Below are 14380 nucleotides of genomic sequence, written 5' to 3'. Positions count from 1 at the left end.
AATAAATTTCTATCTTCTCACTAAAGTTAATAGTGATAAACTTAGTTTTATGTGGATATGCGGCAATTGCATGTCCATCTATCTTCAATTGCAATTCTTTAATCAAAACACAAACAAAAATGTCAACCATGGAAAAAAGTCTAGTCAGGACTTCAGGTACGCTTTGCCCATCTGCTGTAGGTCCAGATATGGCGTCAAGCTAGAGTCCCACTATGCCCCTAACCAAAAGGAAGAACACAAGTACAACTGTTGCTTCACTTAACATTCTTCAACTGATACATAAATACTCAAAATATAACAAAAGAAACATTCTCATATCCTCCACGTTCTACTATTATCATATAGTAATACTTTATGTTCAACCAAACCCCGGAAAATATTCCAGAAAATAGTTCTAAAGCATAAAGTTGCACGAAATGATTTTACATTATACAGAACACATTATCCAACCTAGTTTGAGCTTTCGAAAGTTTATATTGGAGCTGAGTGCTAAGAGAAACCATCCAAATCAAGTATACTTTCATACTATGACGCTATCATAGGCAAGACACGTGATGTAGCAAATGCCATATTAAACAACTACGCGCGTTCAGCTTGTGATACCTGAGCAAGTCCTGGCGAGGGAGCTTGGCACCGAAATATGTTAGACCACTAAATTTATGTGAAAATACAGCTCGCAGGATTAATGTATTTGTTTCACTAGCCAAACAGTGTAGTCACATGTCAAAAAACACGAATTACACTAAAGAGTTAACAGTAGCTAAGTCTCAACCAGAGTACAGTAGGTTGTCATGGATCAGGATCCCGCCCTAGCTGAATCAGTGCTCCGTTGATAATTATCAAGATATACAGAAATATGAGAATACACGTAGGAGGACCATGAGCTGCGCCTCCGTAGTGTCTGTAAATAATGGATATAGCAATTTTACAATAACCTGTCTTTACATAGTTGTGGTACTTCACGTGTTCTTAGGATTCAAGTGACTAAATCAAAATCATGGACGTTGCATCTTATGAAGTTTAAGGTTCTTGTAGGTAGAAGACCCTCACATTTTCTGTAAATATAAGGTGCTCATGTTTGGCCAACGAATTTACTTACCTAGAAGCAATGATGAAACTCAAGGCCCTGTTTGCATGATCAAATATTGTATCTTTCTTATGCCTTCACTGCCATGGTGCTAGATATTCCTTCTTGCTTGCTTTCATAATGAAAAACGGTCACTTTCTACTTTGAAGTCCCATAAATATCTTCGCATACACATAGCTGTTACCAAGGGGGCAGAGTAGGCTATGGTCATATGTCCTCCTGTATCTCTCAAGACCTCTACCGCTCACACTTATTGGTAGTGTAAATAAGCAGCATCAATACAATCTGCACATGGACGACACTCTAAAATGTGTATCCTCCCACTGCCTTAAACTATTTCAGCCCAAAACTTGTCAGCACCCAACTCTACCATAATGAAACAGGAAAAACAGGAAAAGATAAAACTAATCCATTTAATAGAGTATAAGAAAACGAGAGACAAGGATAACCTTAGTGGAATCCATATTTTCCAGATCATCGAAGAGTCTTTTCCGACTTCAACTACCAAAGCTCAAGGGTTTACATCAAATACTTCCAAATTTAAATCTCATCAGATACAGCATCTTCCTTTAGTTCATCTTTCTCATCAGACAGCCTTTGATAGAACTGCAAAACCTTGGGGTGCGCCTTGATCTTTGACGGGTTGAAATTGACTAGATGAAGTCCATCCAAGCTTTTAACGCGCGAAAGAGCAACATATACCATCCCAAAGCCAAAAACCCGGTAGAGATCTGTATGGAGGTTGTTCAGAGTCATTCCTTGACATTTATGAATGCTTAGAGCCCAAGCCAGCATGAGGGGAATTTGCTTTCGCATGGCAACAGCTTCATCTCCATCCATTACATACCATTTTTCTAGACCAATCATTAGTTCTTGTCCAGAATCAAATTTAACAACAGGTAGCAGGTTCCCATTTATGCAAATGTCAGAAATTTCATGGTCATACAATTTATGAGTATCTTGAACAACAGCAAAATCTAAGATTGTACCAGTAGCACCATTCACAAGTCCACCGATAACATCAATGTTCTTTGTCAAAAGCACCCTAGCTCCTACACACAATTTGAGCAGCTCAGGTGCAATTCCATTCTTAAGCTGCTTCTTCCAAGGATCCTTACCACTGTCAAGAGCTTGATAATGATATAATACCTCATCTAAACGGTCGAGTCGATCGGCATTCACTCTGCTCACATCCTCAATTCTTGGGTAAAGCTGAACAGCTGAAGCATCTGGCTCAACCTCTGAGCAGCATTGATCCAAGAGCTGCAAATCCTCAGAATCATACTTCCCTTTCCTAATCCCCTGCAGCAGCTTTATGAGTTGTGCATCTGATTGCCTAAAGATAGTCTTAAGTTCAATTTGCATGTCAAAACTAGCATTCCAACACTCAGCTTCAAAGGCAAATTCCTTGTTTTGTCCCTTCTTATTGATAACAGGTGGAAGCTGAAAGAAGTCTCCGCTCACAACTAGTTGTATCCCACCCCAACTCTTGTCCTCACACCCAACTTCATCACTTCTAATGCTCCTTGCAATGAACTCAAGATTATCAAAAACCTCACCACTAATCATGCTAATTTCATCGATAACCAAGGCCCTAACTTTATTCCATCTTCGATACGCTCTCTTATCCAATGTAACCCTACTAAGCAAATCCACAGCACTAGCATCACCTAGTCCAATTCCAGCAAAAGAATGAAGTGTTTGTCCATTGAGGGAACAAGCAGCAACCCCAGTTGAGGCTGTCACGAAAACCCGAGATTTCCCATGAATCTTCCTAAGTTTAGTGATAATATCCTGAAGTAAATAGGTTTTTCCAGTGCCTGCAGACCCAGTAATGAAAACAGAATTCCCATTTGAAATGGCTTCCAAGATTTGATTTTGTTGGTCAGTTAACTTTACTCTAGGTTTTTTGGGGGTTGTGAGTTTCACCTTGCTTTTTGCACTAGCTTGAGACCAACATGTAGCTTTGGAGCTCAAAAACCTGTAGGCTGTTGTAGCTGTGTGCAATGACAACTTCATATTTGCTAACTTCCCCCTTACCCCTTATTCAGTTAACTCATAAAAATCAATTCTTGGCTAATCACAAATTTCATCACACAAAATGGTATTTTGACTGTAAGGAAAAGAAAAATGGACAAAAACGTAAACTCTGTTCATTAGAAAGAGGTTTAGGGCGTAAGTTCCTGCTGGGGAACAAAATATTTCTCTATATAACAGCATTTAGAATCTTGTGTATCAGGCATTATAGGAAATGTAAGGGGAAAAAAAGAAAGAACTCATACGTTCAATGTTAAAGGGTTTGCTTACCGAACTGAATGAGGCTTCATCCTGCTTCATTTCCAGTTGAAACAGAAAAGAGAAGTTAGTTCTTACTATGTAACACGATATCATGGGCTAGTCTGATTTGGGCTCACCTTCGGGATTGTTACACAAATAGCCGGCCCAGATTTAATATTTACTTTTTCTAGCCGATATACATTGATTATATACAATTATACATATATAATACATAGATTATATACATATTATACATTCGCCGACTATTTTTAGTTTAAGAGATTAAGTGGACGGCTATTTGGTTGGGTTAATTAACATGCTTCTTTCTTAATATGGGCCTTAATTAAGCTCATAATGGACAAGTGGATTCCCAATAAAATTTGGTAGAAATGATACCATGTAGTCGCTTTATAGGGTTATTATTTAAAAATTAGTCAGTGCATCCTAAGTTTTAGCTTTTCAGTTTAGTTTTTCATGATAAAAATATCTTGAATTGTTCGGAAGTTAAAATTTTTAGTTTAAAATTTTATGACAAAATAAATATTGACTAATCTTTAAATATCATCCATGAGAATGGCTATTTGTGCCTTTGCCCTTATAATTTGTGCTGACACTAGCATTCATATAAGTAATACATTTATGTTCCGCCCTTCAATGTTATTCTAGTGAAAATGTGAAATTGTCTATTTGATAAATGAGTAGCGGGTTAGTAGTACAGCTGCTAATTGTATCTTAGATTAGAAATGTTATGTTCATTCTCACCAAACACCCTCGGGTGTTTATAACAACTCAATAAGTACATGTGCTTTTATTACTTAATTATAACTAATTAATTAACACATATTATTGCCTCAAATTTGTCACTAATTATAGGAAACTAATTTAGTTTGGTGTAATCCCCCTATGGATAAGTTTTCCCCCCTTTCATTTCACTTTTTCATACGTGGGCCTCCCAAGAAAGTTGAAAAAGAAAATGGTCTTTTTTTTTAAGCCAAAATTTGTTTAGTTCCCAGCACATTAGTTATTAAAAGTTATAGTCTGTTTGGCCAAATTTAAAAAATCAGCTTATTTTGAAAAGTATTTTTTCTCAAAAGTACTTTTAGAGAAGCAGTTTGTGTTTGGTAATTAATTTGAAAAGCGTTTTTGAGCAGCAATTAGTATTTGGCCAAGATTTTAAAAGTGTTTTCAAGTATATTTTTCTCAAAAATATTTTTCAAAAAAGTGTTTACGGAGAAAAAAAGTGTTTAAAAAGTGTTTACTTTTTTCTCCGTCTTTAAAACATTTTTTACTTCTACTCACAAGCATTTTTTTCTTTTAAAAGCTTGACAAATACTTCAACTTTAAAAAAAAAGAGTACTTTTTTGATAAAAACAGAAAGAGTTTTTGGCTTTGAATAAGCTTGACCAAACGGGCTATAAATCACAACACTCTCTCACAAAATTGTTTAAGAATATTGTAGACACGTGAACTCTAGTTTAAAAGATTACACTTACATGCTCTCTCTCCTTAAAATACAGCCACCACTGATAATTCAACAAATCCTAAAAGTTTTACCTAAGCACTTAATCCCTAGTTGGAGTGCGCAATTAACATGTTAAACTAAAGGCTTACACTTCATTGGATGTTTGGCTCATAGATTTATTCGTCTCTTCAAATCACAAAAGTGGAAATATTGCCCAAAAAGTGGAAACCCCTTTCTGTCATAACCAATGACCCAAAAAACAAATTACTTATCCATCACACGTGGTTGCATGTCCATATTTTAGGAACTTCCTTTACTTTCCTTGATATTCGCAAAAGTGGCATTAGCTTATGTCCAGAGTCGAAATATTTGCACTTCTTTCAACCTATGGGCTATGAGCAAGGGAAAAAGATTTACTAAAGTTGTAAATACTCCTACTCTAGTTAATGTTTTCTTATTAAAAAGCTGACACTTCTTGTTATCATTTATCATTTCGAATCTTAGCATAATGTTAAAAGTGTATTCCATTAAAGAAAATAAAATTGATCATGTAAGAAACCCGAAGCATGGTATATTATATATGGAGTAATACTTATTGGAGATGTCTTCATGTTGCCGGTCAACACTTCGCAGAAGCTAAGAGGGTATTTGGATTAGTTTTTAAGCGGGTCAAATCATCTTTTAAATTTTTTTTAGTTTTTTTATTATTTGTCAAAGTTAAAAAATGCTTAAAATAAGTTAAAACTACTTAAAACAAGCCAAAAGTAATAAGTTGGACAATCCCAACTTATTATTTTTTGGCTTAAAAGTTATTTCTGTTAAAAAATTACTTTTTTAAGTCAATCCAACGGGCTCTAAGTATGTAAAAGGAAGTTGATAATTTACCAAATGAATACATCTTAATAGAGGCTGAGTCAGTATTTGAAATTTATGATTTCGAATTCTAATCATTTTAAGGTACTGGGTTCTAAATTAACAATTTGTGTATAATTAATCAAATAATTTCTTAAAGACAAATATAATGTTTAGAGAAAAATTAATGAATTCAATCAAACCCGCAACTGCAAAGCTAGTTCCCCCATGTCTTAAAGTTGACATTTAAAATCATAGAATCAACTATCAAAAAGATACGTACATACTATATATACCATAGTACGATCCAGAGTTGAACGAGGGTTTACTAGTACAGTTTTAAGCTTGTTCCTAGCTCTTTCATTTCCTTTTCCTATCCTGTCCCCCACGCCAAAAAGAAAACAAAACTTAAGAAAACATATGTAGTACTCCAGACCAATACTAGCTAGGACAACACAAGGTTTTTCCTTTGACCAGTTTTCTAGACTTGAAAAGGACATCAATTATACAACTGTTTTCTTTTGAAGCAACAAAGAAATTAACTAAACTAATCAGTACAATATAACGTAGATGGGTGGATGAGTATTTTGGAAGAATTAGACAACAATGAATAATTAACGATATTATTTTTATGGTATAAGCAATTGACTTACGTACGCGGTTTTAATGGTAGGGTATGAAAATAGAAGAATTTAAAGCTTCAGTAGTGAATAGAGTGACTTGAATATGTTGCATACTCTTCTAATTAATTAAGGTATATTCACTGAAGGGCACATCGTTTGTCACAGCCCTGGGTACATAGCAATGGAGACTTGAGAAGCCAGGTTCCATGTGCTGTATCTTTCAATGAATCCTACATGTTGGTTCCATCATTTGCTTGCAAAATTTTCCATGCATCAAACCATAGGATTCGACACAGAAGCGGAGCCAGGATTTGAAATTTATGAGTCATGAACTTACCATCGAACTCATAGCTCGTTTTAGTTACTGAATTCTTACATATATATACAATACATGATCAGAACAAAAGTTATTGTTTCGTCCGAACCAGGACAGATCCACCTCTCGACCTACGGGTTCACGTGAACCCAAGTAGATTTTGTCCAAACATTGTAAATGTATTCGAAAATTTTACTAAATATTTATAAATATTTGAATACGAACTCAATTACTATTGAAAATTTATTTCGAACTCGTTGCAGGAACTCGTAAGCATTAAATTCTGAATCCGCCTCTGGTCCGAACCAATAGCAAATATTGTAGCTAGATCCGCCCTGCGCGGACATCAATGGCGCGGGCGTCCATATTTCTACCATATATGTGCAAGTGAAAAGGTCTCTATGAAAATGTACAGATAAGAAAAAGTTAGGATAGGAAGAGGCAAGTTTACATGTACGTCAATTATTATCAAGTTGCCAGTTTGGATGAATCATTTCAAGAAGAGAAAAAAACCAGAAAATGTAATACACACTCCAACAACTCAATATATGGTGTTGAGAGACAGGAGTCCGAGACAAGTGGTCTCGTTTTCTGTTTCCTTCTTTTCTTTCTATCCATTTACGTGCAACATTATGGGGCAGCTACCTGTTAGGGTTATCATCACTGTCCACCCTAACGGATTCACGATTTAAATTTAAGTTTGAGAGTTCAAAATTCTATCACGGTTCATTTAATTTTTTTGGTTTAAAATTTAGTTGATTTTTAACGTGCATACAGAATTTGAACTAAAGTTACTAAATTAGAATGAACATATAACTTATGTCTGCCCTAGCTTCCCTTCACCGTGAAGCATTTCAATTTCGAGGAAGACTTAGAAATTTCTCCTTATAAAAATGAGATCTGTTTACAAAATCTTCTTGTGATTCAAGGAATATCTCATTGTAATTATACTTACGTCGGTCGTTTGTTTTCCACAAGAAAAATTAGGAAAAGCTATTTTTCTTACACTAATAGTGAAGTATTTATATGTTATGAGTAGGGTATTAAGTAGATGACTAGTTAATGAACTAATGGGCTAATTAGCACCCTTACTCTTTGAACTTAATTATAACTAAGATGCCCCAATTCGGTCATGATCATGAATTATGACCAAGAACTTTATACTACGTTAATTAATTGTACTTTTAATATACACAAATCATATATCGTCTCAGCAACTAATTTGTTCCCATGAAAATAGATGATCCTATGGGTCATTTTAGGATGGAGCCTTGCGTAAAGATGAACTCTCCAGCTGTAGCCACAATTCTACGCGTTAGGAGAGAATTTCTACACATGAGTTTTAAGCCTTGGAACTCACATGTAGTTACCAAAAGGAACGATATAATTTGGAATGACAATTGCCAGAGAAGTCTTGGCATAGTAGTTACCAAGTTAAGGTGGACGTGGTAAGCCTCATATTGATTTCTATTGTAGCTTAGCTTATATCCAACTTTTATGTGTTAGTATTGGTTAGTGATGACTCCTAGTTCTAACTTCAATCTTGGAGAAATATGAGTGGGTTAGGATCGGGCTATTGGATCGAGCAATGTCGTCTTTCCTGTCTTTGTCAATAGAATATATTGAATTCTCAATAATGTCTAGCTGAAGTGGTAGGTATAAACTTTCATTCATCTTCTTCTATCTTCCTAGGAATATCCATCATCTTGGTCTAACTTATACTCCATGTGAGAAGAGGTATCGATTTCTTCCACGTAGATAACATAAGAAGAAAAAAAATACGCTTTTTAAACAGTGAAATATAGTGACTGTCTGGATATTTTTTTTATATAGAGAAAATCATATTAGGGGATGTTTAGACAATTGGCCTAAAGTATAGAAATAATTAAATTGGAGTAATTGTTTATCTAAAAGTGTACCTGATACATTGACACTTTGAAATATATGTTTTAAAAAACGACTCGCACGTGAGATTTTACTGGATCCTTGTTGTTGTTGTACTATTTTAAAGTTCACATAAATAAAGATTCATGTCTATTGAAGACATCAAAGATGTGTTTTATAACTGTAGTTATCCTAACACACAAAAACAGCATATCGTTGTTCTTTCTATTCTCAAACTCATAATATTCACAACTGGTTAATTTTGAGAAAATTTAAGATGTTGATTTCTTGAATTTCGATTAGTTTCGAAACATTTGAAAAGAATCCTGATACTGGCACTCAGCAACACATAGTGGGGTATACATTATTTAAAGATAGTCACTGCAGAGTACTAATTTACTTGTTTTAATACCTGCATATTTCCCAGCACTATGTCGTACTGCAGAGTACTAATTTATTTGTTTTCTGCATATTTCTTAGGTCTCCTTACCGGGCGGATCAGATGAATATTTATGCTTAGCGGTTCGACTTTTAAATATACTAATCATCTAGCCAACCGATTGATATCTGACGGTTCGGTATTGGATTATTAGCAATTATCTATTGGTTATCAGGTAGTTTTATCGGGCTAAATCTAAAAACAACGAATCTGCATTTTAATCTCAACTGAGTCTCCTTTGTTCTCTCTCGTTCCGTTTGGTCTCCTAAGTCAACATAAGGTTTTCATCTCTTTCTCTACTAATAGTTGTTGATTAGCAATGAATTCTCAACCTGTTGAGCCAGTCGGTTGGGCTTTCTTCGTGGGTGCATGTTACGTTGTTAGTCCATGGCAGGTTCAACTCAAATTCAGTGTTGTTAAGTATTGTAAAAAACAATTAAAAACAGTCTTGTGGAAAAATCTGTCATATTGAAATCTTAAAAAAAGAAAATCTTCTTGCTTTAGAAGTTCCAAATCACAAGGTAACTGGGAGGTGTAGCATGCTTTCTGGCACTAAACACAATTTTGAGTGAAGATCAATTAATTCTTTGGGCTCAATTAGAAGATGTATATTAGTCAGAGATGACAACATTTGTGAGAAGTGAATGGGGCTTTAGCCTTTAGGGTTAATAATAAAGCACTTTATGCTGATAAGAGTAAAAATATAAATATAATAATTCTTAACGGATTAACCCGATAAGAAAATTGAATAATCAGTTCCGAATATATAAACTGTTAAATATAAAATTTTTCAACCGTTAATTCGATAACTGAATACCAATAAACTAATAAGTTAATTTTACGATTGTCTTATCGATTACGATTCGATTTTGAATAGTCCTAATATTTTTTAATATTATATTGCTATTCTTCCAATTAATTTGTGTTAGAGGACGTTATTTTGTCGTAAATTGGTAGCGTGTAAACATTATGAATACTCCATTAAAGAAAAAGAAGATAACCAAAGATATGAAACAATTTCCATTGGAAAACAATGAGTGATTTTTGTTCGTATTTTTAGGTTAGGCGAAATAATGAAGTCCCTTTGTCTTTATCAATGGGACAGTCATTTTACCAGTGCGGGTCCCACTTAAACTCCGCTAAAGTTGACAGTTTCGGGTTGATGACACATGCATGTATGACATGTCGTAATGATGTCCACAACTCCACGTACGTTTTTGTCTACAGATTACATTTTATTAAAGCTACCAATTACGTACTTAATACATCGTATACAATAGTTGTACATAGCGACAGACGTAGGAACCCCACAGTCATTACTTTCCCAACTACGAAAAGATTTGTACACGTAGGAGTACTACTTTCCAGATTGTTAATTATGTCTACTCCCTCATTCATTCTGCTGTTTCTCTACGCGCTTCAATGGAGACTTCTCAGTCACTAGCATTATATACGCAAACTCCCATTTAAGTTTCATAGCCGAATTTCTTCAAGGTTAAATATATATTTTTTCTTATAAAAAAATTATTATTTTAAAGTTGAGGTGTTTAATTAAATTTTTAGGAGGAAGAAAATATATTTTTGAGTAGAAGCAAAAACTGTTTTTGAGAAGCTAAAAAAGTAGTTTTTTCCCAAAAGTATTTCTGAGAAAATACAGTTATAAATATTTTTTAAAAATTTAGTCAAACACTAATTGCTCTTCAACGAAAGTACTTTTTTTGAAAAATAATTTTCAAAATAAGTTGATTTTTGATACTTCTAACAAGCTATCAATTACTACAAAATTTTGACCACAAAATATATTTAAGAGCGTTACACATGTAATTTTGGGGATTCCATATAGTAATATATTATACGAAAAAAATCTTAATAGTTTAGTTGGTTGACTACTTAAATTATTACCTTGTTGATGAAGATTTAATTTTTCATCTTGTAATCCTCTTCCCCATTTCCCTTCCCCCTTCCTCCTATGTATAATTACAAAAATTAAAAAAAGAAAAGAAATTGATAGTGTTACACTAAGTTTTTCATATTTAGTGCACATTATATTGGTTAGTTATACGTTAACTTTAAATGGATATTTTGCGTAATAAATTTACTTTGCTTAATCTTAATATTTTATCGCTGGGTGCCATTGACGTTAACCTTTCATGTCACTCATTTTAGATTATATTCACTAGGTGCCATATACGTTAACCTTTCATGCCACTCATTTTCAGATTATATCCATATATATATATATATATATATATATATATATATAAATATATATATAAAATGCTTCTCCTTCTAGTTTCTTTTAAGGACTGCCTTCCATTTTTATTTGGTAATCCTTCTTAGTTTTAGTTTTTATTTAATCTCTTAAATGTGCAAAAATTACTTATATTGCTCTACAGAAAAAAATGGAAGATGGTAGTGTATATGTCGAAATCTGCTGCAGAACATTTAGAGCGAGAAAGCATTGAGAAAAAATCAGCTGAAATTGATTAGGAGATGGTGAAGCTCGTGGTCGAGATATTTATAACATTTGAGAACGAAGTCTGCGGAAGGAATCGTAACGGATAGTTTTTAGAATAGGACAATAGAGGGAATATAAAAAATAATATTCTCTGTACATGTACTATTATGATTTACTAGGGGTATGTCCCATATAAGGAGAAAAAAGATAAGGACAAAGGGTTATGTGATATCAATCTGATAAGAACATTTGGCTAGAAAAAAATTCTCTCCCTATAGAAAGGATACAAACATCACCTTTTTATCAAAATCCTTGTTCATATTATTCCACACTTTTTCATCAGATCCGAGAATAGTCCGAATTGTCTTGGATTTATCTGTCACTCATTATTGTCAGGGGGGAACAATCATCTAATCCATTCTTTATTGGATGAATCATTCCTCCTATTTACTTAAATGTCATCTATTGCCATTTATTACTAGTTACTCTTCCATTATTGCTAATACTTTATGAATATTTAATGCTTATTATTATCAACCCCATTTTGGATTTGTCCCACCTTATCTACGCTCTCAGGATTTGCATCTAGAGATATTATCATTAACTAGGTTCAACCCATTATTACATAAAAATAATAGTTTCAACCAAAAATTATACTTTTTGGTCAAACAATTTGGCGTCGGCTGTGGGAATTTCTTAGTTAAATTTTTAGTTTCCTCTAGATCTATAACTAACATGAATCACTGACGTATAAAAAAAAAAAAAAAGGAGAAAACAAGAACAAGATCCATTTCCCCTGTATTCACAAATCTAATATGGTAGGTAACAAAGAAGAAAGAACGAGTTAATGAGTAACCTCCCAACCAACCTCATGAATATCATCAATGAGAGCTCTGAAGCAGTGGACGAGGACGCCATACCCAATGCCTCCCCCAGGCGAGGCAGGTCGCCCCCTCCTCATTATAACATCACAAAATCTCTTGGTAAGGGAGCCTCCACATCCGTGGTGGAGGAGACACCACCGATAGTAAAAATAGCTTCTTGAAGCTTGGCTAACCGACACGCTAACCAGTGTCCTCCATAAATCCGTTCGGGACGCGGCTATAGAAAATGCGAGGACTTGCGTTGTACCACCAGCGGACAAGCAGTATGATCAACTTCCTTCTCTGACAACAGGTATTACTCATAATGCCGTTAGTAGTGCAGGTGATGACACTCTTGCAGCCATTCTGAATAGGATGGAGGAGATGGAGAATGAGAACAAAACACTTCGGGACCAAATGAGAGAACACCAAAAAAGGGTAGATAAGATACCAAGCGCCCCTAAGCTCTTACCGAAGAGAGATGCCGGTCGGTTCATCGAGCAGCCGTACAGTGATGATGCCGCCCCACATGCCATACCAAAGATCTTTAAAATGCCGCGCTATCTGAAAATATATGATGGCACGACCGACCCCAAAGACCATGTGACTCATTATATTACCGTCATGAAAGGCAATGATCTTGCCAAGGAACAAGTATCCTTTATTTTGTTAAAAATATTCGGCGAGACCCTCACGGGAAGAGCATTAGCATGGTATTCACAAATTCCTGCGCGTTCCATTGAAACCTTCGAAGAAATGGACGATAAGTTCGTAACGGCCCATGCCGGTGCTAAGAAGGCTGAGGCAAGAGTAAATGACATATTTGCTATTAAATAGTCTCCAGGAGAGGGACTAAGGGACTTCCTCGCCCGTTTCAATCGAGTAAGAATGACCTTGCCAAATGTATCGAAAGGAATGGCGGTCGCAACTTTTCAGAACAGACTGAGCAGAAATGGTTCAAGGGCAACGGAAAATTTATTAAGTCGGCTTATGAAGTACCCCCCCCCAACCACTTGGGATGAAATACACAACGCGTATTGTGCTGAGATCCGAGCAGACGAGGACGACCTCAATGGGCTGACTCATCGATTGACCTCGGTACAAGCCGAATCCATAAAAGATCGAAGAAGTGATATCAGAAGTGACCTCGTAGCTCTGCGACCCAATAGAGAACGACATCTACCGTATGTCAGAACCGCCATTACGCCTCTCTCCCTCCATAAAGAGGGCCCACCCCAATCAAGAATAGGGACTCACTGGAACTAAAGAGGTATGCCCCACATAAGCTGAACGTCGATCCATTCCATCCCCCGGTGATGTAGGTTAGGCATAAGTTTAACTCCGCAATTAATGATGCGGTACGCGAAGAAGTGGAAAAACTATTGGAAAATGGCTCAATCAGGGAGTCGAAATACCCCCAATGGGTCGCCAATGTGGTCATGGTAAAAAAGAAGAATGGGAAGTGGAGGATGTGCGTAGACTTTATAGATTTGAACAAATCATGCCCCAAGGATTCATTTCCACTGCCCCATATCGACCAACTCATCGACGCGACAGCCGGGCATGAACTACTGAGTTTCTTGGACGCCTACTAGAGCTATAATCAAATCCTCATGGAAGAAGATGATTAGAAGAAAACCACTTTCATCACCCATTATGGGACGTACTGCTACAGGGTCAGGCCCTTTGTGTTGTAAAAAGCAGGGGCAACTTACCAAAGGTTTGTGACGAAGATGTTCAAAGACCAACTCGTCAAAACGATGGAGGTCTATATAGACGACATGCTGGTTAAGTCCAAAAGGAAAGGGGATCACATCAACCACCTAAGAGATACCTTCGACATACTCAGACGGTACGGGATGAAACTGAATTCCAAAAAGTGTGCATTCAGTGTGGCCTCTGGAAAATTTTTAGGTTTCATGGTGTCGCAGCGAGAGATCGAGGTCAATCCTGACCAAATCAGAGCCATCGAAGGAATACCAGAACACCTCCCCATAAAAAAATAGGTTTAGAGGTTAACTGGTCGTATCGCCGCCCTTTCAAGGTTCATCTCGCGATCATCGGATAGGTGCCACAGATTCTTCAGCGTGCTCAGAAAGGATAATGACCTCCAGTGGAC

The 14380-nt window shown here is 35.8% G+C and overlaps 1 protein-coding gene across 1 annotated transcript; it reads right to left on the bottom strand.

Moving 5' to 3' along the window:
• Nucleotides 1–1627: 1627 nt before the first annotated feature.
• On the bottom strand, nt 1628–3106 carry LOC107825343 (uncharacterized). The gene has a single exon (XM_016652190.2). It carries the CDS (start codon nt 3104–3106, stop codon nt 1628–1630), a length of 1479 nt encoding a protein of 492 aa, XP_016507676.1.
• Between the last annotated feature and the right edge of the window lie 11274 nt (nt 3107–14380).

Source organism: Nicotiana tabacum, chromosome 2 (genome assembly GCF_000715075.1).
Source record: "Nicotiana tabacum cultivar K326 chromosome 2, ASM71507v2, whole genome shotgun sequence".
Lineage (NCBI taxonomy): Eukaryota > Viridiplantae > Streptophyta > Magnoliopsida > Solanales > Solanaceae > Nicotiana > Nicotiana tabacum.
This window is presented reverse-complemented; position numbering and strand designations above follow the sequence as displayed.

Excerpts from the sequence above, each read along its gene's own strand:
- LOC107825343 (XM_016652190.2), bottom strand. The coding sequence starts at position 3,106 with ATGAAGTTGTCATTGCACACAGCTACAACAGCCTACAGGTTTTTGAGC.